At 42.3% G+C, this 22,588-nt stretch overlaps 2 protein-coding genes and 1 long non-coding RNA gene across 3 annotated transcripts in view; 1 reads left to right on the top strand and 2 right to left on the bottom strand.

The window, feature by feature from the left end:
- fryb (furry homolog b) overlaps positions 1-14,325 on the top strand; it is a 157,022-nt gene extending 142,697 nt beyond the window's left edge. The window contains exons 56-62 of the mRNA XM_079804695.1: positions 149-298; positions 372-470; positions 3,110-3,193; positions 6,067-6,177; positions 8,359-8,561; positions 12,323-13,081; positions 13,870-14,325. Coding sequence (XP_079660821.1) covers positions 149-298; positions 372-470; positions 3,110-3,193; positions 6,067-6,177; positions 8,359-8,561; positions 12,323-12,581 — 906 coding nt within the window. The 3' untranslated portion in view covers positions 12,582-13,081; positions 13,870-14,325. The remainder of the gene's footprint in view (positions 1-148; positions 299-371; positions 471-3,109; positions 3,194-6,066; positions 6,178-8,358; positions 8,562-12,322; positions 13,082-13,869) is intronic.
- LOC307118867 overlaps positions 1-22,588 on the bottom strand; it is a 272,203-nt gene that overhangs the window by 51,037 nt on the left and 198,578 nt on the right. The gene's annotated exons all lie outside the window — the stretch shown is intronic.
- zar1l (zygote arrest 1-like) lies at positions 16,522-19,439 on the bottom strand (the record flags this gene model as incomplete). The annotated part of the gene is made up of 4 exons (XM_079804406.1): positions 16,522-16,665; positions 18,219-18,293; positions 18,365-18,457; positions 18,855-19,439. 4 exons carry the CDS (start codon positions 19,437-19,439, stop codon positions 16,522-16,524), a joined length of 897 nt encoding a protein of 298 aa, XP_079660532.1.

The following is a 22,588-nucleotide window of genomic DNA, read 5'->3' as shown; positions in this document are numbered from 1 at the left end:
GTGTATACATACATAATAATTATTATACACAGACACACACACACACATATATATATATTATGTAAACAGAATCTTTTATTTTAGATGTGATTAATCATGCAGCACTAAGTTATAAATGAGTGTTGTTAAAATGTGTTTCTCTCCACAGAACATCCAGAATAAGTTCTGCTCCCTGACCAGCGATGCGGCCAGTTACCTTGGAGACGGCCTGAGGGGCATCGGGTCAAAGTTCGTGCGGTCATCAGAGATGTTGGCCTTGTGCTCAGACTGTCCCACGCTTTATGTGGACGCAGAAACGGTCAGTGAATATGATTCATAATCATTCCTCTCCTAGCAAACGATTGTATATTTACTCCCTGTTGTGTCCTCAGATCGTTTCATACGGGCTTCTGGAAAAGATGAAGTTCAGTGTTCTTGAGCTCCAGGAGTATCTGGACACGTATAACACCCGCGAGGAAGCCGCTGTCTCTGTAAGTCATTCCCGCTACTCACACACAATCACTGGATCTGCTTCACTGGACACTTTGAATCATGTGACTTGTTGAGTAGAGGTTTGCCAATCCTTCCCCCATCCAGTGTTCATTCTGACAGCATATTTTGATTTAGTTTTAAGGCCTTTGCACACTGAGTCCGAAATTTTCGCATGCGTTTTTTCGTATTCGTGATCCGGAAAATTCGTCACGCACAGAGACCTTGCACACTGAGTCCGATGCGTATTAATGAATGAGTTACGGAAAAACCGCAAAACAACACAAAATGCCGTCTTCAAGTAGTGAGGATGATTTTTTTGTCCTCTCTCTTAAAAAATGAAAAAGAGGAAATATTGGGTCCATCCACTCCTGCGATCGCGTAGAGAGGAAGGAGAGTTCCTCTTATCAAGGATCTGCGGGATTATCCAGACCGATCCGAACTTACTTCAGACTGTTAGTGGCTCAGTTTGATGCTCTGCTAGCGATACTGGAGCCACATATTAAAAACAAGACCAGCAATCTCTGTGAATCAATTTATCCTGAACAGAGACTGGCAGCCTAAGTCTAAAGGGATCCGCGCGCACACACACACACACACACACACACACACACACACACACACACACACACACACACACACACACGGTTTACAGGGACTTGGTGTGCTATAATTATAGCTGTGATATAATAATATTTGTATATGTAGGTATCTGAGCACTGCGATTCATTCCCCAGCACTGCCAGCAGGTTTAGTTTGGGCATCAGCTGTAGATGGAAAAACGGATGCGAAAAACACAGAAAATCGAACCTGTTCCGATTTTTTTTTGACGGACGAAAGTTTCGGAGGCAGTGTGCAAGCGTGATTGACATAACGTGAGGTCGAATTTATTTTTTGACGTGCGAAAATTTCGCATGCGAATTTCTAAAATGCCATTTAGTTTTAGTCATATTTTAGTCACCGGAATTGTTTTTAGTTTTAGTCTAGTTTTAGTCTCCTAAAATCTGATTAGTTTAGTTCAATTGTAATACATTAAGTATTTAAGCATTACATAACCGACTGTCACTTGAACTGACATTTTGACATCATTTTGTTTTTGACATTAAAAATACACGAAAGAGCTCAATTCACTTTTTTGTTTATTTTAAAAGCATCAATATAGTTTTTATAACTCTGTATTTCTGTTTTAGTCAATAGGCCATATCAGGTTAAGCTAAAGCTTCAAATAAGTTTGTTTATTTTTTTTTTTAATTTCAGTTAACATTTATTTAATTTCAAGTAATGAAGATTTTTTTAATGGTTTTAGTGAACTATTATAACCCTGATACTTTATTGAATATGTGTCAAATACTGGTCTTTCCTCCTGACTATGAATTAAATGGGAATTAAATTAAATATAGTTTATAGTGTAAGCAAAAACGAATATATAATGCGTGACTTTTAATTATAAACCAGCTGGAAATACACATTGACTCTTATTTTGAAATGCGCTTTACTATTGCAGTTGCAGGAGCTCATTCAAGTTCAGGAGATAAAATATGCGTCATTACAACCGTCTAAAACATATTACTATATAAACATGGTAAAGTAAACATTGTGATTATTCATCAGCATTAGTTCATAAACACTGGTCTGGCATAAATGTGTGTTATTGATTGATTGAGCCGCTCTGGAGCTGAATTGTGTGTGTGTGTGTGTGTGTGTGTGTGTGTGTTATTGATTGATTGAGCCGCTCTGGAGCTGGATTGTGTGTGTGTGTGTGTGTGTGTGTGTGTGTTATTGATTGATTGAGCCGCTCTGGAGCTGGATTGTGTGTGTGTGTGTGTGTGTGTGTGTTATTGATTAATTGAGCCGCTCTGGAGCTGGATTGTGTGTGTGTTTGTGTGTGTGTGTGTGTGTTATTGATTGATTGAGCCGCTCTGGAGCTGGATTGTGTGTGTGTGTGTGTGTGTGTGTGTGTGTGTGTGTGTGTGTGTGTGTGTGTGTGTGTGTGTGTGTGTGTGTGTGTGTGTGTGTGTGTGTGTGTGTGTTATTGATTGATAGAGCCGCTCTGGAGCTGGATTGTGTGTGTGTGTGTGTGTGTGTGTGTGTGTGTGTTATTGATTGATTGAGCTGCTCTGGAGCTGGGTTGTGTGTGTGTGTGTGTGTGTGTGTGTGTGTGTGTGTGTGTGTGTGTGTGTGTGTGTGTGTGTGTGTGTGTGTGTGTGTGTGTGTGTGTGTGTGTGTGTTATTGATTGATTGAGCCGCTCTGGAGCTGGATTGGGTGGGTGTGTGTGTGTGTGTGTGTGTGTGTGTGTGTGTGTTATTGATTGAGCCGCTCTGGAGCTGGATTGTGTGTGTGTGAGCCTGTAGGTCGTGTGTTTTCCAGAGGTTAGATCAGCATCTGTGACACAGGTCATCAGTTCTGACCCCATCTCTGCCCTAATCCTCCCTCACTAACATTTACATCTCGTTTTTATTTGTTGACGAAAATGACAGTTGATTTTCCTCATAGTTTTTGTCATCCAACACTAGTTTTTATTTAGTTATCGTCTCGTTTTCGTCAGTGAAAAAAGGTCGTTGACGAAAATTATGATGAAAATGATTCATCAATGAAATGAACACTTCCCCATCACATCCACTTCCTGTCCTCTTTCAACAGTGGCTGCAGAACTGCAAGGCCACATTCCCGAAGTATCCTGATGATGGCGTGATCACCTGTCAGCCGGGAGACTCCGAGGAGAAGGTGTGCCTTTCCCTGATCTTCCTTCATGCCACTGTTTACATCCATCATATGTACACAATAACTTCTGCTAGATTTGTACATGTTATGTTATTCCGTGGGTCTTGTGACCATATGCGCTATTATTCAAGATTTTGGGGTCGGTGCGATTTCTTAATGTGTCACCAAACCTGCATACAGTAAAAACTATAACATCAGCATCATTACTCCAGTCTTCAGTGTCACATGATCCTTCAGAAATCTCTCTCATATGAGGATCTGATGATCAAGAGACATTTATGATTATGCCCTCTCACACACACCTGGCGCGAGTGTGTTCTGCTAGTGTCAGCCGGACTCAGTTCTCATGTTCAGGTCCAGCTCCTCAAACTGCTCATCTGTTCACTCATGGGTCAGGTCTGAACACCAGCTGTGATCAGGAGCATTGCTGGAGCTGCTATTGGAGGAACTGAACACACACACACACACACACACACACACACACACACACACACACACACACACACACACACACACACAACACACCTGCTCTAAAGACACACACACACACACACCTGCTCTAGAGTCTCACACCCTCACCTGCTCTAAAGTCACACACACACACACACACACACACACACACACACACACACACACACACACACACACACTCTCTGGAGAAGCGTTCAGTCTCTCCTCATGTCAACAGTGAATCCTCTCATGGTGCAGCTCAACTGGCTTTTAAAGGGAAAGGGAGATGAGGCTCAAGGCGTTTCTCAATGTCAAGGAAGGATCCTCAGAAGCCAGAATTCCGAGGATGCTACGTCATCGACAGCCGTCGAAGGACTGTTCCAATGTCGAGGATCCTCGGAATTTCAACCAAGGTCTGAGTCCTTCGTTCGAAAAATATGCCATATACAGGAAAGGATGCATACGAGTAGACTTCGCGCACTTAGCGCTCTCAAATCACCCACAATCCTATGCGCGCAGCTTTGCTATCTTGTTCAAAAAATACAAAATATCGGACGTTGGCGGAGTCGGAGCGTTAACGGGGCAATATGCTTTCAAGTGTAACGTTACCAAACATTTGTTATAACCGTAGTAAATATAAGTAAAGTTTAACTTTTGGTGACAGTTGGTGGTGGTTGAGGAGTTTCCCCCCTTCTATGTAAAAGCGCTTTGAGTTAGTGCCTAGAAAAGCGCTATATAAATGTAATTAATTATTATTATTATTATTATTATTATTAACTTTTAAATGCCAGTACAAATTACAACCGTATTGATATTATACAAATGACGTTATTGATGGCTAACGGACCTTTTCACTGACGTAATGAGGCTGACGTGCACTTGCTAGCCTGTTCCATTTACATGTTCTCCGAATGCTAAAGAGGAGTCTCGCCTAGCCTCTGAAGGAAGTGACTTGGAAGGATCAGTCCTACAGAGGAAGGATCCTTGACATTGAGAAACACCTTCTGATTGGTTTATTAAAGGGAAAGGGAGATGAGGCTCTGATTGGTTTATTAAAGGGAAAGGGAGATGAGGCTCTGATTGGTTTTTTAAAGGGAAAGGGAGATGAGGCTCTGATTGGTTTATTAAAGGGAAAGGGAGATGAGGCTCTGATTGGTTTTTTAAAGGGAAAGGGAGATGAGGCTCTGATTGGTTTATTAAAGGGAAAGGGAGATGAGGCTCTGATTGGTTTATTAAAGGGAAAGGGAGATGAGGCTCTGATTGGTTTATTAAAGGGAAAGGGAGATGAGGCTCTGATTGGTTTATTAAAGGGAAAGGGAGATGAGGCTCTGATTGGTTTATTAAAGGAAAGGGAGATGAGACTCTGATTGGTTTATTAAAGGGAAAGGGAGATGAGACTCTGATTGGTTTATTAAAGGGAAAGGGAGATGAGGCTCTGATTGGTTTATTAAAGGGAAAGGGAGATGAGGCTCTGATTGGTTTATTAAAGGGAAAGGGAGATGAGGCTCTGATTGGTTTATTAAAGGGAAAGGGAGATGAGGCTCTGATTGGTTTATTAAAGGGAAAGGGAGATGAGACTCTGATTGGTTTATTAAAGGGAAAGGGAGATGAGGCTCTGATTGGTTTATTAAAGGGAAAGGGAGATGAGACTCTGATTGGTTTATTAAAGGGAAAGGGAGATGAGGCTCTGATTGGTTTATTGCTCGTTAGGCCCCAAACACACCCATGACTCATGAAGAGACGAGGGACGGCCCTTTAGACCCTGAGCCGGAGCACAGACCGTCATTAAACCAGCAGAAGTGGATTCAGACCCGCCCTCAGAGCTGCTCCTGATCTCAGATCAGTGGATCGAGCCTCAGGTCTTTATGAATACAGTCCTCGCTGAATAGAAACATTAATTTCCTCTTAAGAATCGCACTGACCTCAAACGCCTCAGTATTTCCTCACTCCTCTTCATCCTCCGCATGGTTTATGGGTTGGGTTGAATGCGACACTAATCTTCTAATCATGTGGATGGGATGTCACATATTCACAGATTGCATGCTGGGTATTAATGCTGTCTGTTTCTCCCTTCTCAACTCTTTCCTGTTTTATGACATGCTTGCTCTGCAGCAAATGGAAACTCTGGCTGTAAGTGTGAAACTAAGACCCGTTCTCTTCCCCGTTCGTGTGTGTGTGTGTGTGTGTGTGTGTGTGTGTGTGTGTGTGTGTGTGTGTGTGTGTGTGTGTGTGTGTGTGTGTGTGTGATGGTCAGCGAGTGTGTGACTGTAGGCTCATTTGAAAATGTCATTATCTTTTGATTATAATGAGCAGTTTGTGTGCATATGAACACACTCAGTGATGGAAGTTAGATGTGTGTGTGTGTGTGTGTGTGTGTGTGATTCTCTGATCATATCGTGCTGTTAATGTGTCCGTTTCGCCCTCAGCAACTGGAGTTGTGTCAGCGGCTGTACAAGCTTCACTTCCAGCTCCTGCTGCTGTTTCAGTCCTACTGTAAACTCATAGGACAGGTGAACACCATCAGCTCCGTGCCAGAGGTACACACACACCTGCGACCCCACTGTGTGTGTATGCACGAGATCGCAATATCACAGGGTCTTCAATTGGCCTTCAACAATTTAAAGGGATAGTTCACCCAAAAATGAAAATTAGCCCTTGATTTCCTCTCCCTCAGCTCATCCGAGGTGTGTGTGACATTCTTCTTTCAGTTATATTACAAAAGTCCAGGCTAATCCAAGCTTTAGAATTTGATTCATAGTTGCTCTGTTTTTGAAGTCCATAAAAAGTGCATCTATCCATCATATAACTGCTCCACGTGGCTCTGGGGTGTTAATAAAGGCCTTCTGAAGCGAATCGATGCGTTTGTGTAAGAAAAATATCCATATTTAAAACTTTATCAAGTAAACTTTCGGCCTCCGCCTTCCGTGTTCAATTAATGGAGAAAGTGTTGAAAGTTCGCCTGCCGATGGAAAGACTAACGCGACCAGGTCATGACGTCACGAACACATCTTGAGTTTCACTTTCAACATTCAACACTTCTCCACGGAAGGCGGAGGCCGAAAGTTTACTTGATAAATGTAAAAATATTTTTCTTACACAAACGCATCGATTCGCTTCAGAAGGCCTTTATTAACACCCCAGAGCCGCGTGGAGCAGTTATATGACGGATAGATGCACTTTTACAGACTTCAAAAACTATGAATCCAATTCTAATGCTTGGATTAGCCTGGACTTTTGTAATATAACTCAGATTTTATTCGTCTGAAAGAAGAATGTCACACACACCTCGGATGACTTGAGGGAGAGTAAATCATGGGCTAATTTTCATTTTTGGGTGAACTATCCCTTTAAGACCTTAAAAATGTCTTAAATTCAATAGACCCCTTAAAAGTTTGTAAACATTGCAACCATGGTGGGCGGGGCTTAGCTGGAGGCAAAAAAATGTTGAAAAGCGTGTTTTTGGAGGGATTTTTTAAACATGGATGCAGAAGAAGGTTCAGAACTGTCTGAATATGTCCAGTCACTGACTCTGCAGGACAGCTATCGTTCTCATTAGAAACAATTTCACCAGGCTTTGGTTATTCCTAGACAACATATGAATTACTTTCGGGTGGTTTGGGGAATTTTGTCAAGGCTTATTGTCTAATGGGCTAACTATGATTAGCAATGTGGATTATTTTAAGAGACCATTCAAAGGATGGCACACACATCTATCGCTGTATGTTTGTTTAATATTTAAGCTAGCTAACGACTTTTCAGCAACAGAAACTTGCTGATTTGTACTAGATAAAACCAACACACCAGTACATATGCATAGATTATTTTACCTGATATGAAATGTGCACTGCAAACACGAGCATTATTATCGACTCAGTGATTCATAACGCTTCGAAGCTTCATGAGGCCGTGTTTTGAAATCGTCATCACTATATAAGTCGTTATTTAGGGTTTTTTTGCGCACAGAAACTATTCTCGTCTTCATAAAGTTATTGTAGAGCCGCTGTAGTGAGATGGACTTTGTAACTTTAGTCTTTAGTGTCTTTTAAGGGTCTTGAGAGTGTAAAGTTTGGTTTCCTTGCCACTGTTGCCTCTGGCTTGGCGTGCTCAGTTGGGGACAATAAATTTTTCAACTAAACATCGAAATACATCTAAATAATAAACTAAATTAACCATTTAAACTAAATTACTGATCAAATTATTGATCTAAAGCCCACACTGTCACTGTATGATACTTGAATTTTTTCCAGAATGGCTATACAGCTGAATAAAATGATGCTGCATTATTTTCCTGTTTAACACTGTAAAGCTGCTTTGAAACAATCTGCATTGTTAAAAGCGCTATATAAATAAAGCTGACTTGACTTGACTAAAGTGCATTGAGCCAATGGAGGCCTATCTGAAGCCTTTCTCAGCATCAGCTTTACACTAAAATATCTTCATTTGTGTCTGAAGATGAACGGAGGTCTGACGGGTGTCCAACCACATGAGGCTCAGTCATTAATGACACAATTTACAGTTTTGGGTGAACTAACCCTTTAAATAAACAAATAAACGCTGACAGATTATGCACATCTACACTGAAAACCATAGCCATGAACCGTCTGCTCACGCTGAAAGATGTCACATCGCCAACAAAACAACAGTTTCTGTAATGCAGTCTTTGTGAATGCGTTTGTGTCAGTATGAAACTGAGGCGATCCTGTGCTCTGCATGTGCAGCTGTGGAACATGTCCCGAGAGCTGAGCGATCTGAAGAACTGCCTGCGATTGGCTGAAGCCTCATTGGCTGGAGATCTGGAGGAGCGGCGGAGGCAGGGCTTCCAGCCCATCTTCCCCAGCTCAGAGGCGGCAGTGCAGGCCATCCTGGAGTGCCTGAACAACAACGAGTTCTCCATGGCCATCCGCTACACGCAGGAGTGCAGGTGGGCGGCGCTACACCACATCCTCTAGGGCAGGGCTTCTCAAACTTGATGACGCTAAGGACCAGGGGCGCCGCTAGCAATTTTGGGCTCTTTGAAAGAATATGATGTTGGGCCCCTACTGCACCAACCTCGCTATCCAAAATCTTTGTCTGCAATTTAATAATACTGACCAATTAAAGCAGCACTAGGTAACTTTTCAACCTTTATAATATATTTTCAAGACTCTTGTGATGATACATCGTCTTACAACAGGTTGAGTGACACGTCTGCCATAGCCTGACGGGGTCTGTATCATTTTTAATCGTACTTTTAAACTTGGGGTTTCGGGTAGTAACCCGAGAACAAAAAGAACTACAAAATTCGACTGCTTTACGGCATATACGTCACTTCCACCACCACTTCCTTAAATTCGGACGTGCGAGAAATACTATCATTTGTTTGCCGGATGTTATAGTCATGGCCGAAGCAGCACAGAAAAATAAGAAAGCAAAGGTTTTGTCGGAGGAAAGCAAAAAGAGGAAAGGAGAAAGTGATGGGATTAAAGACAGGAGGATCAACATTGAGCAGCGTTTGCTCGCTGGCGTGAGCTTTTTATTCATTCATAAAAAGATGCCCTTGAACAAATATTTCAAATATACTGTCTTTTGTTTTTTCTACATTAATTTGGTGATTTACTGTGACATTATTACATTATAAAATATATTAAAAATGTGTTTTAAACAGAAAAATGGGTGAATAATCTAGTTTAAAACAGCACTAAAAGAAAATATAAAAATATATTATGCCTACCAACTATCTATCTACCTTTTGTATTTATTGCAGAGCATATTGTATGTTCAGGGATGACAGACTGATAAGCAGACATGCTATTTATGACTGGATGTAAATTTTGAAACTTTGCGGTAAAAGTGACTCTCCTATTGATTTTTGTCCTATTAGTGTGGCGAAATAAAAATAGTAAAGAGCTCTGCTCTAGAGGTCTGTGAGAATTTTGAAAGAAATCAGCCACTAGTGGGCGCCAACAAGTTTTACGCCTCAGTAATCACATGGTGTTTCACACATACACACAATATGCATATCATTGGATAGATCTCCTCATACTGAACAACTTTGCCCTGAGAACAAGTGCTGTCAATCAAACCATTCATGAAATATTCAAGATTATGTAAAAAACACACTTTTGCGAACTAGTTCTAGGTTTTTCACTCCAATGCAGCGCAATTCTCTGGAATCTCTAGATCAATAATAATCAAAAGAGTTGAACTTTACCCTTTGGGTAACTATAACAGAGTCATTTAGAAAATGGGTGAGGCAAAATATAGTCAAAATCCTAAAAGAAAGCTCAGAAAATTGGTGAGCACAGCAGCACATGACTCTAAACAAGCATGCAAAGTTTTACAAGATCAGACTAAATGTGACCCTGTCTGTGAAAACCCAGCTAAAGTCATTTTTTGGTGATTCACTGTTTTATACATAAAATCATCCTACATAATGTAAAGAACATTCTGTGAAAATATAACCTTGATATCTTTAATATTGACTGAGTAAGATCATGTCAAAAATTATTTGAATTTCGGCCTCAGAAAATCATGATTTTGAGAAATTCCAATTTTAAAATCAAGCTTATTTTTAAAATTGCAAAACATTTTAACCATTATTATTCTGACTATGTGCCATATATCACATAAAAGCTAAGATTCTCCCATTTTCAGTGACATAGGACACATTTATGGGAAAATTCTTAGAGTTTTGTAAAACAAGTCTATTTATTATGATGTGCATGTCCAAAAAGCGTGAATGGGGCACCACAAGAGCTTGATTTACAAAGTCAGTTCACTCTAATGATTTGCAGACTATAACTTTATTAGTAAAATGAAATCTCAGGAGAAAATGTCATTAATAGGCCTATATATATATCCATTAATATATAAAACATCCATAGAAAATCTCACTGTGTAACATTTGTAAAGTAAATCTAATGCCCTACCAAGTGAACAGGTCAGTCTCAAACTTTGTACAGTTAGTGATAACTGTGAATCTTCACTTTTCAATTAGATTATGATTCATTAGGATTTTTTCATGGCTCATTGCGCTTAATAACTCTTTTACATAAAGCACGTCCTGCACTTTATGTTCTCATATTCATGCATGTTCTATTCGTATAGGCTTACAAACCCAAACCAAAACATCAGACGCAAGAGCTTTGCTTCCGAAGGACATACGCAACTTTTTTATATTAATATATAATACGGGTTCTTTATTTAGCCCACAAAAAACAGTAGGCCTATATTAATCATTATTAATTAAACTATCAGCTGTTCTGTCCCTTGCGCTTCGCTTGCCGTGGCCGCCGTCAGAGAGCGAATTCATAAACCCAGCGCATCAGCATCCAAAAAACAAACTATTTCAACACGTCGCAGCCATTAAACGTGTTTAAAATAAGATGGATATATCGGCAGAAGGTGGAGTTAGGAAACTAATAAGCTGTTCCTGAAATGTCGGTGATGACACGAAGAAATCCACACAGAAATCGTAACCCGGCTTAAGTCGCCGTTTTCTTGCCTTTCCCGACACTGATCTGATTGTTGCTTGTGCGGATTGATATTATGGTCTGTTTGCACTTTGTAATTGTAAAAAATATGTTTCTGAACCGAATGATATAAGAATCCGCAGTTGTTTCTGCGTCGAAAGTAAACATTAAGTCAATATTTAAGAAGCCCACGTCCGGTATTTTTTGGTGCAAAATAATAAAACGTAGTGTCAATAAAATCATTTATTTCAGTATTTATAATATTATAAATGAAAAATTGAGTACTGCATCTCAAAGCCCTTGGTATAATCTATCATTTACAGCAATAAACACAAATCGCCTGTTTTGGTCATTTTTATGGCTATGACTACTTTGACGCTCTATATCTCATCATTAGATTATGCCACTTTAGCCGGGGTTTCACAGACGGGCTCACAAATGTGACGCTTTAAAGCTACACTATGTAACTTTTCCGTCCACTAGAGGTCGCCTGTTCAAAACAAAGGCGTAGTTTGATGACGGCACGTTTGAGCGCAGAATCTTGGGACATGTGGTCTTCACCTCACAGCCGGTGGGAAACAGTCAGGATAGGACTCGGGCAGAAATCATGTTCATGGATGCGATTATTAACATTACTGTAGTGAAGCAGAGCAGGAGCGAGTGTTGTGGAGCTGAGCAAGGCCGCAGGAGCGATTGAAGAGCGGGACTGTTATTATGGCATAGTCGCCGGCGGGACTTTTATTATGACACGGTTGCCGGCGGCACTTCCTCTTTTCCAGTCATGAGTTTGAGGTAACTCTGTTTATCGTATTAGACATATCTGAGTGTGTTGAAAAGGAAGTTATGACGTTCGCTCGGCGGCTGCTATGACACTTGTTCACACTGCAGTGAGAGTAAAGTGTTTCACTGAATAAAACCGGAGACCGAGTGTGACGCAGATATGACGCAATCGACAGGCGACTCCCTCACACGCATAGCTCACACGTCCCGGTTCCTCGGTTAAAATAGCAATTTCTCACGATTTACAAATAGTTGGAAACATTTGGGATATTCTAAGTACTCAACGGAACAAAATATATAACACTGGCCTAGTGGTTTCTGGATATTTTACTGCAAAAATCCTACATAGTTCACCTTGAACTGTTAAAATGCTTTTGTGAATGTCCTGCATTGTCTGTAAATGGTGTTTTCCGTCTTCTGTTATATACTATAACTTCCCTCTCCTTTCTAGACGAATGTGGCCGAATGATATTTTCGGGGGCGGCTCGGAGGACGAGATCCAGACTCTCCTCAACGTCTACTTCCGGCACCAGACGCTGGGCCAAACCGGCACCTTTGCTCTGGTTGGCTCGAACAAGGACATGTCGGAGGTCTGCTCGAAGATCATGGAGCTGAATGGAGAGATCCGGGACATGATCCGGCGCGCCCAGGGGTACCAGGTGATCTCCTCCAGCCTCCTAGAGTCCAGCGTTTCCGGCCTGAGTCTCTGACAGGACGCCTGCAGCGCCCCCATCCGGCCCTGGCCTGGCCCCCCCGACCCCTGGATCCCGCCATAGTCACCCAACCCTCGTCCCATGATCCTCCACCCCTGCCACCCGACCCCCGCCAGATCCAGTGTGACGTTTGGGAGTGCTGCCGCCCTTTTGAGGGCGTGTCACATAAACTTGTGCCCTTCTTAGGGAAACTTGCACGGGCATCCTTGAGTGCACTAAATGGGAAGCGGCTCCTGAGAGTGGGCGTGTCCTCGGGTCCTCCAGCGTGCGGAAATAGCGGAGAAACGGAGCTGCTCCTGCGGGATTCCTTGGATTGAGACACTCTTTTACTTATTGCACTACTTTGACGTTTCATGTCGTGAATGAGGAGAAACTACTGAGAACACGGGGAATGTGCAATGATGGATCTCTGAAACGGATGCCTTTGATCGAGCGGCACGAAGGACGCGATCTGTACGTCTTCGGTCATCCTTTAAAGGGTTAGTTCACCCAAAAATGTAAATTCTGTCATTAATTCCTCACCCTCATGTGGTTGGACACCCGTCAGACCTCCGTTCATCTTCAGACACAAATGAAGATATTTTAGTGTAAAGCTGATGCTGAGAAAGGCTTCAGATAGGCCTCCATTGGCATTCAGTACATTTACACTCACAAGACCCATAAAAGGCACTAAAAACGCCGTTACAAAGTCCATCTCACCACAGTGACTCTACAATAATTTTACGATGCGACGACAATAGTTTTTGTGCGCAAAAAAAAATCTAAATAACACCTTTATCCAGCTTGTTCTTGTCTTCCGTGTGTGTCTCCACGACGCATGCGTGAGAATATGAGCAGATCCGGCGTTCGGACACATGACCCAGAAGAGATTTGTTTACAAGCAGAGGAAGACGCGCGTATCTCAGCTGTTGAATTCTACACTGATCGTGCTTTAGGTCTCGGCGTAGTTCTCAAAATGGGGCTTAAGTGAGCATTTCATGGATTCCCGAACGCCGGATCTGCTCATATTCTCACGCATGCGTCGTGGAGACACACACGGAAGACAAGAACAAGCTGGATAAAGGTGTTATTTTGATTTTTTTTGCGCACAAAAACTATTGTCGTCGCATCGTATAATTATTGTAGAGTCACTGTGGTGAGATGGACTTTGTAACGATGTTTTTAGTGCCTTTTATGGGTCTTGTGAGTGTAAATGTACTGAATGCCAATGGAGGCCTATCTGAAGCCTTTCTCAGCATCAGCTTTACACTAAAATATCTTCATGTGTGTCTGAAGATGAACGGAGGTCTGACGGGTGTCCAACCACATGAGGGTGAGGAATTAATGACACAATTTACATTTTTGGGTGAACTAACCCTTTAAAGCTGAGCGCTTGTGTCTTTGTGAACCTTCCGCTCCGCTAAACTTCAGCCTCCGCACAAACACATGCTGACATTCAGCCGTGCGTCCGATTGGCTGCGTTTCAAGGCTCACCTCTAGGGTCAATTTGTATTTAAGAAATCAGTGTGTTTTTGAAAAATCGTTCTTCGTCGGTTCGAGTTGCCAAGCATGCATCACTGTATTTATTAAAAGTTGTATTTTATTAAAATGTTATTTGTATAAAGTGGAACCTGGAGATCAGTCTGTGTCACTCGTGCATGCCTAGAGGACTGCACAGCGTAAAGCTTCTCTGAGGCTTCTTTCCTCCGCCATGTAAATACGTAAAGCTTTTGTCAAATAAACTGTGCTTTCTTCATGTCCAGATTCTCTCGTTTGTTGCTCCTGGTGTTTGCGAGGTCTGAGAACAGTCGAGCTTTTGCACAGGCGGGTCTGAAGCTGCGCTCACACCAAACGCCAAAATCACGTCTAGTTGGACGCTTCAACATTTTGAATCCATTCATGCGTATGAATCTAACGTTTGAAGCGGTCATGAGTGGAAACCGCAGGCGGTGAGTGTGTGTGTGTGTGTGTGTGTGTGTTCCCGGTCATGAGTGGAAACCGCAGGCGGTGAGTGTGTGTGTGTGTGTGTGTGTGTTTGTTCCCGGTCATGAGTGGAAACCGCAGGCGGTGTGTGTGTGTGTGTGTGTGTGTGTATTTCCGGTCATGAGTGGAAACCGCAGGCGGTGAGTGTGTGTGTGTGTTTGTTCCCGGTCATGAGTGGAAACTGCAGGCGGTGAGTGTGTGTGTGTGTTTCCGGTCATGAGTGGAAACCGCAGGCGGTGAGTGTGTGTGTGTTTCCGGTCATGAGTGGAAACCGCAGGCGGTGAGTGTGTGTTTGTTCCCGGTCATGAGTGGAAACCGCAGGCGGTGAGTGTGTGTGTGTGTTTCCGGTCATGAGTGGAAACCGCAGGCGGTGAGTGTGTGTGTGTGTGTGTGTGTGTGTGTGTGTGTGTTTGTTCCCGGTCATGAGTGGAAACCGCAGGCGGGGAGTGTGTGTGTGTGTTCCCGGTCATGAGTCGAAACCGCAGGCGGTGAGTGTGTGTGTGTGTTCCCGGTCATGAGTGGAAACCGCAGGCGGTGAGTGTGTGTGTGTGTGTGTGTTCCCGGTCATGAGTCGAAACCGCAGGCGGGGAGTGTGTGTGTGTGTTCCCGGTCATGAGTGCAAACTGCAGGCGGTGAGTGTGTGTGTGTGTTCCCGGTCATGAGTCGAAACCGCAGGCGGGGAGTGTGTGTGTGTGTTCCCGGTCATGAGTGGAAACCGCAGGCGGTGAGTGTGTGTTTGTTCCCGGTCATGAGTGGAAACCGCAGGCGGTGAGTGTGTGTTTGTTCCCGGTCATGAGTGGAAACCGCAGGCGGTGAGTGTGTGTGTGTGTGTGTGTTTGTTCCCGGTCATGAGTGGAAACCGCAGGCGGTGAGTGTGTGTGTGTGTGTGTGTGTTCCCGGTCATGAGTCGAAACCGCAGGCGGGGAGTGTGTGTGTGTGTTCCCGGTCATGAGTGCAAACTGCAGGCGGTGAGTGTGTGTGTGTGTGTGTGTGTGTTCCCGGTCATGAGTGGAAACCGCAGGCGGGGAGTGTGTGTGTGTGTGTGTGTGTTCCCGGTCATGAGTGGAAACCGCAGGCGGGGAGTGTGTGTGTGTGTTCCCGGTCATGAGTGGAAACCGCAGGCGGGGAGTGTGTGTGTGTGTGTGTGTGTGTTCCCGGTCATGTGTGGAAACTGCAGGCGGTGAGTGAAACTGATCAAAGAGAGTGTGAGTGAGTTTTGGCAATCGGCATGTAAGTGGATAAAATGTGAACAACACCGTGTGTGTGCGTGTCTGTAAGTGTGTGTGTCTTTAGCTCTGCCCACTGCTCTCCTCCTCAAGCTCGGCTGTGTTCAGAAAGAATGGGTTCAGTGTTTCTGTCTTTTATAAATCTGATAAACTAGACTCGTGAGATATGAAGGATCAACACTACTCTAGAGATACTCAAGCCTTATGCTGCGTTCCAGGCAGGTTTTTGAGCCCGTAAATTACAACTTCAAACCACGACTCAGTAGTGTTCCAGGCAGTCACGCCAAACTGCCTGCATCAAACCCTGATATTAATACTGCCTTCATGTGCGATCGGAATTATTGTAAAATTCATCCTTGTTAAAATACAGGACATGACCTCAACTCGAAGAGCTCATAATCACCACTTCAGTAGTGTAGGAAGTTTGTGATTGCCCATGAAGACAGTATTAATATTAGGGTTTTATGCAGGCAAAACGTGTTCCATAATGGATTGCCATATATAAATCTTCATTTCCATGCAGAGAGTCTTGAGGTCCAGAACCCTTTCATGGACAGAAACACATGTAATATCTGGTGTTCTGCAGAACGTTTGGAATGAAAGAACAGACACTAGCACTTTGCTGCAATACTTTATTAGGTTATATAAACGTTACATTTATAGAAATACAAAAACACAATACATCCCACCCAACGTCTCTCGGGCCTCCAGTGCGGTATTTAAAACACGTCGTGTGTGTGTGTGAGCCTTCACACGATGTACTTGAAGCTGTAGATGGTGTCACAGGACAGGCCTTTGCCCTTGCAGCGTCCGCACAGATCCTGGCGATGAGGGCGGCGGAGGTCAATGTGCCTCGGCTTCCGCTCGCAACAGCAGCGCGTCTGACAGCACACCTGAACACACACAACAGGAAACATCAGGGTTCACACTCTTTCAGCAACCATTTTCCAGTACATTTTAAATTTTACTACGGCGGGAATAAAAGACAAGGATCATGCCAAATATTGCTTTACAAGTCTTTAAAAGCCGTCCAGTTTATTGCCATTACTTAACAATCCAGCATTTTTCAATATGAGCTCTTAAGGCCTGTTCACACCGGGACGATTTTCGCACTCGTTTATCGCCGACGTTTAACGCCTCGTGACTAAACAATGGGCGCCAATGTGAGTGTTCACACCGATGCGTAAAAGCGTCATTTAAAAAAAAAAAACGCCTCGGGTTCGTTTTTTTATTTTGACGCGGTGCGTTAAAAACTGGCCGACCAATGAGATCGGCGCTTTTGTTCACGTGCCTGGAGCTGCTGAAGTGACAGTAAAACACGACTGGGTGGCGCTCAAGCACAAAACGCTCTTGCCGAGCACACACTGATACGACGAAGAAGTAGTAAGTAGACAAAGAAGAAGATGAACTGCTAATGCTGCTTGCCAGTTAGCAAAAAGTGTGTGAATGGTTTTGCCATAGACATATGTCTGTGGTTTTGGCAAGCACGTAAATACTGTCTCTCCTCTTCTGTGTGACAAGCGACTGTCAGAAGCGTAAGTGCCGCAGCACCACCTTGTGTACCGGGAGCGCATCTACTGAATGTGCGCGTTCACTCGGCGCATCGCATGTGGAAATCGCTTGGGAGTGAACACTCAAAACGGCACGAAAAACGCTGGCGATAAGCGCGTGCGATATTCGTCCCGGTGTGTACAGGCCTTTAATCATACATTATGACTATGGAAGCTCGTTTACACCACAGAATAGAAAGAAAAGGTCATTGTGACATTTATCTCGCTATTCTGACTCTCGCAATTGCGAGTTTACATATTTGTGATATAAACACGAAAATTGTCGCAATTCTTTTTTCTTCAGAACTTGCAATTGCAGTTTAGATCTCACAATTTCGAGAAAAGTCAGAATTGCAAGATATAAACTCGCAACTGCGCAAAAGTCAATTGTGAAGAAAAGGTCAGAATTGCGAGTTTATATCACGCAATTCAGACTTTATAACGCACAAATGTGCCTTTATATCAAAATTATGTGATTAGTTAGCAGCTTACGAGTTAACATTCACTGCATACATTTGAGCAGTTATAGCATTAGCTATTAAACATCATTATTCAAAATACTACTCACACGTATCAAACTTTTTCCTGAACATGTGCTTTCTGCAACTAGCGCTAATTGTTTGGGCCAGCGATAAACTCTTTATACTCGGCTAAAGAAATAACTTTTTTTTAAAGAATTCTCCCAGACAACAAGATTTTCCAGGACATTCTCAAATTTTCCATGTGTTTTCCAGGACTGGAAAATGTGTTATCAATTTTCCAGGTTTTCCAGGACGAGTGGGAGCCCTGAACATGGAGTACATTGGAGTGGCCCAAGACTCTAGGACGTTTCTCGCACTTGAACCACAAATATAGAGTTTGGGTAAAAACACACAATTACCATCAACAACTCATACCTGGCACTGAATGGATTCGACCCGGAATGGATTCAGCCCCGCCTGGCACTTCCTGCAGTGCTGTTTAAAATACACCTGATGGAGAAACAGCATTTAATTAGCTTTAAACCTCAAGTTTAAGTGTTTTTAAAGTCACTGCATTTTACCTTGGAGGTTCCCGAGATGCACCACACAAACGCACTTTCCCATCGGATATTGCACTTACTGCAGTGATAAAACCCGTATTTCTGCTCCAGAAACTAAAGAATAAATGGTTACAAAAACTCCATATACACAATTTTAAAGGCACAGTTGTTCCAAACCTGTATGAAATCTCTTCTGTTGGACACAAAAGATGATATTTTGAAGAATTACTGTAACCTGACGGTTGGACTTTAGTATTTTTTCCAAAATATGGGATCTATCTATCAACTGTTTAGTTCCACATATTAACTCATACAGGTTTGGAACAACTTGAGAGTAAATTACAGCATTTATTGTGGGTGAACTATCCCTTTAAGGAGCCGACAACCAATCAAACAGCTTCGGCGTTCACCTCATTACATATTCATAAGCTCAGGTGAGCGGCGCGAAGGAGACCGTTTAAAATGGAGCGCCAAAAAAGACGCTGTAAAATGGCCGCCATGGTAAACAAACCTGAAAGTTGGACCGTTTATTTCGCTGAATCATCGACTTCTCCTGCCGTGATTCGTTGTGAGTGGGAGTGGCTTCGTCGTCGTCCGTCTCGCTGCCCGTGCTCCCGCTCTCATCCCCGCTGTCGTCCTTCAGGTCCGCCGTGGGTAAGGAGAAGATCCTGCGGTCGAAGACGGGGGAGTAGATGGCGACGGGCCGGGAGAAGCGCACCGAGGAGACCGGAGTCCCGAGCAGAGCGCCTTTCTGAGGCGTCCGCGGTGAGTCCCATTGATCCCCGCGATAGAACAGCGTTTTGGGCCCGAGCGAGCACTGGACGGTGGCGTCGACCTTCGGGTTGACCTGCACGCCGAACTCTTTCGTGTTGGCTTTGCGCAGGCGCGGGGTCAGGTTCGGGTTCACCTGAGATAATATCGCTTTCAGCTGCGCGCGTTTATAAACGTCAAAATAATCGGGCGCTTCTGGCGCCACGTAATAATTGTTGCCCTTTTTATTCCAGTTTTGGTGCTTAAATTTCGCGTTGCCAGGATAAAAGGGGAAGTATCCGGGATACCCTCCACAGTTGTAAGGCGGGATGAGAAACTCCTCCATTGCGGCGATAATTCGTAGAGGTGCTGCTGAATATTTATGAGCTTCCTGAGCACACGCCCTAATTGGCTCGAGCTCATTAGCGTCGATCGCGTGGGCGTGGTTCCGCGAAATTATATCTAACGATATTTTTATATTTAAGGTAATGTAATCTGACTACTTTTTGGATTACTTTAAGATTACTTTTGACCTAAACTATTGATTTGAGTAGAATAATCGTGTACCATATTGATATAAAAATACAAGAACATGAAGTGCATTAAATATTACATTACATACAAGGTTTATGATGGAACTGCAGGGGTTCCTGAGTTTAATGACTATTAAGTAATTAAATAATAAATAAATAAAAATAAAACACTACTTTTTTATTTGTGTACCTGCATGTCATGTGACCATTAACCGACATCAGAGAACCTACTTACTTGTATTATTTATTTTTATGAATAACTTAATTTTATTATTGGCCTAATTTACAAATTATGAAATACAAAATCTTCAAGTAAATATATTTGGTCAAACAGATTTCATGCATTGCATGTAAATATGAAATGACGTGAATTCACATTTGAATGTGTTTGAAAGACAAAATCCTCATGAAGACATTAATGCACGGTTAAATAATTCACTGATAATTCAAAGAATAATTAATGTGTTTGTCAGGAGTTGATTAGATAATGTTGAGAAAACGTGTTTTGCTCAGTTTTCAGTGATAGTCACACTACGGATGGCTCGATACCACCATTTTGTCTTCGGTACGGTACCACAATATAATACCGAAGTACCGATATTAATCGATACCACACAGGGTCTGAATTTTGGCACGGATATTGCGCATCATTTTACTCACTCTCGAAGTTTGGAGTTTATAAAGCGGGAAATTACTGCACATATTTATTATTATTTATTTATCAATCTTGGATTGTTTGGTTCTTCGAAGCTCATCCTGGACTTGTTGTCATAGTAACAGGTTCGTAAACTCAAACCTGCTCGAGCGGCTTATTTCATGTAAACAGGATTAGATTCATCTTGAGGTGATACTTAAAATCTGTCCCAGCCACTGCTACTTTATTACAAGAGTGCATTACTGAACCAGGGGCAATAATAATCATTTTTAATAATAATATAAAAATGTTATATTGTATATGTATATGAGAATGTATATAATGTTGTGTATAATACTATAGAAACAGCCACTTGATTGAGCGATTTATTTGTGATGGAATAATTACTGTATAATTTTATTGGAGGTTTACCATGTTGTACAGTTAATCTGAGCCATGCATTAATTTAAGTGATCACGGATATTATGGGATGGCTTGATGCTGCGCAGAAGATGCAGATAATTTGATCTTGACCCTTAAGAAACTTTAATACTGTCACGTTACAAATCTGCTCCAAATTGAATTAAAAATTTAATTACAACATTGAAATAAAAATGTTCAAATACTGTATAAAATCATGAATATAAATAATTGGTAATCTTTTTTTTTTTTTTTTTAAACATTTATCATTGATCTATTATACCGTTTATGTTGGTTTGGTCGTTTGGCTGTTTCCTTATAAAGGTCCAGAAATTCGTGTTTTATAAAAGTTTTTTGCCAGGTGGCTTTTTAATTATATGATGTCATTACGTTGCTGTCTTGACGCCAGCCAATCGCTGCATTGCTGATCGTGGTTTCGAGTATCGCTGCATCTGCCCTCTTCAGGGAACACAAGAACACACAGTGATCTTAGATCATTTAATCCAGATATTTTAATCCAATCCGCAAATTCGTTTGAAGTACCAAATTATCCAGACATCAGTTTTCACGATTAGAAGATCTGGGATCTGTCAATCATCTCAGATGTATTAAGCGAGGTATGAAGAACTGACCCCTGCACTATAAAAGCATCTGCGCGCTCAGATTCGACACTTTCGCTGTCGTTTCGGGAGCTGACGGAAATCACTTCCCACGTCTTTTAAACCTCGCCAATTTTAACATGCGAGCGATTTTATAGCATTTCGTAATGCATGGGATGGGAGCTTTTCTTTGAGAGAGTTTTCTTTATGCTCATACCAACAACAAACACACAAGCCTAAAGAGCTCGCGCTTTCCAAATTAAGTTTTTTCCTTAGTCAAACACACAAAATGATGTCAAAAATGTCCATCTTTAGTGAGTCGTCGTCACATAAACACAGTCGGTTATGTCTTTCGCGGATGTAAATAGTGCAATAGTATGAGTGCAAATATTATGAAATCTAAACATCACTGGTTGAAACGAACGCTTGAGATTTCGTTATATTTAAAGCTCCACTGTGTGATATTTTCCTCCATCTAGTGGTGAACTTGTATATGACCATCCAGTGAATATTAGTTTCTGTTCCTCTCAATTCTGATTTCGTTTTAACTCCTACGGTGGCTGATTTAGTCCAAGATTAACACGGCTTCCAGTTCGACCTCGTCCACATTGGACACGGTGCCATCGAGTGTTAAAACGCCAAAGGCCAAGCTTGAATTTACGGGAATGTCCCTCTTTGGCTAATGTACTTTCAAGATGGAGGAGCAACATGGCGACCCGCATTCAAACCCTCACCCGTATGTGTTTACAATGGCATATTATAAACTTACCAGAATACTTTATTACTTGAAAGAAGTAAATATACATTAATGAGCACATATTTTTTTGAAAGAACTAAGTGTTTTTAGTAGGGCTGGGCAAATTAACGCGTTAACGCGGGCGATTAATTTTTTCAGCTTAACGCATTAAAAATATTTAACGCAAATAACGCAGCGTCCGTTTTTATATCCATTTTTGCTTAGCGTTACATGATCATCACGCTCTTATTCATGTTGCTTCCAAGCGTGACAAGACACAAGCGAATGCGCTGTATGTCAATGTCCTGTGTGTGTGTGTGTGTGTGTGTGTGTGTGTGTGTGTGTGTGTGTGTGTGTGTGTGTGTGTGTGTGTGTGTGTGTGTGTGTGTGTGTGTGTCAGTGTCCTGTCTGTGTGGATGCGTCTCATGTCAGCTAATCAAGGGACACACACACACACACACTCGACACACAGACAGACTCGCGTCAGTTTCCTGCTCACATCGAGTTCTCTTTTGCTCTTGAACAAACAATAACACAGAGGATTTTGAGTATTCTCATATTAGGATCTTAAAT

Source organism: Gobio gobio, assembly GCF_949357685.1.
Source record: "Gobio gobio genome assembly, chromosome: 22".
Taxonomy (NCBI): domain Eukaryota; kingdom Metazoa; phylum Chordata; class Actinopteri; order Cypriniformes; family Gobionidae; genus Gobio; species Gobio gobio.
This window is presented reverse-complemented; position numbering and strand designations above follow the sequence as displayed.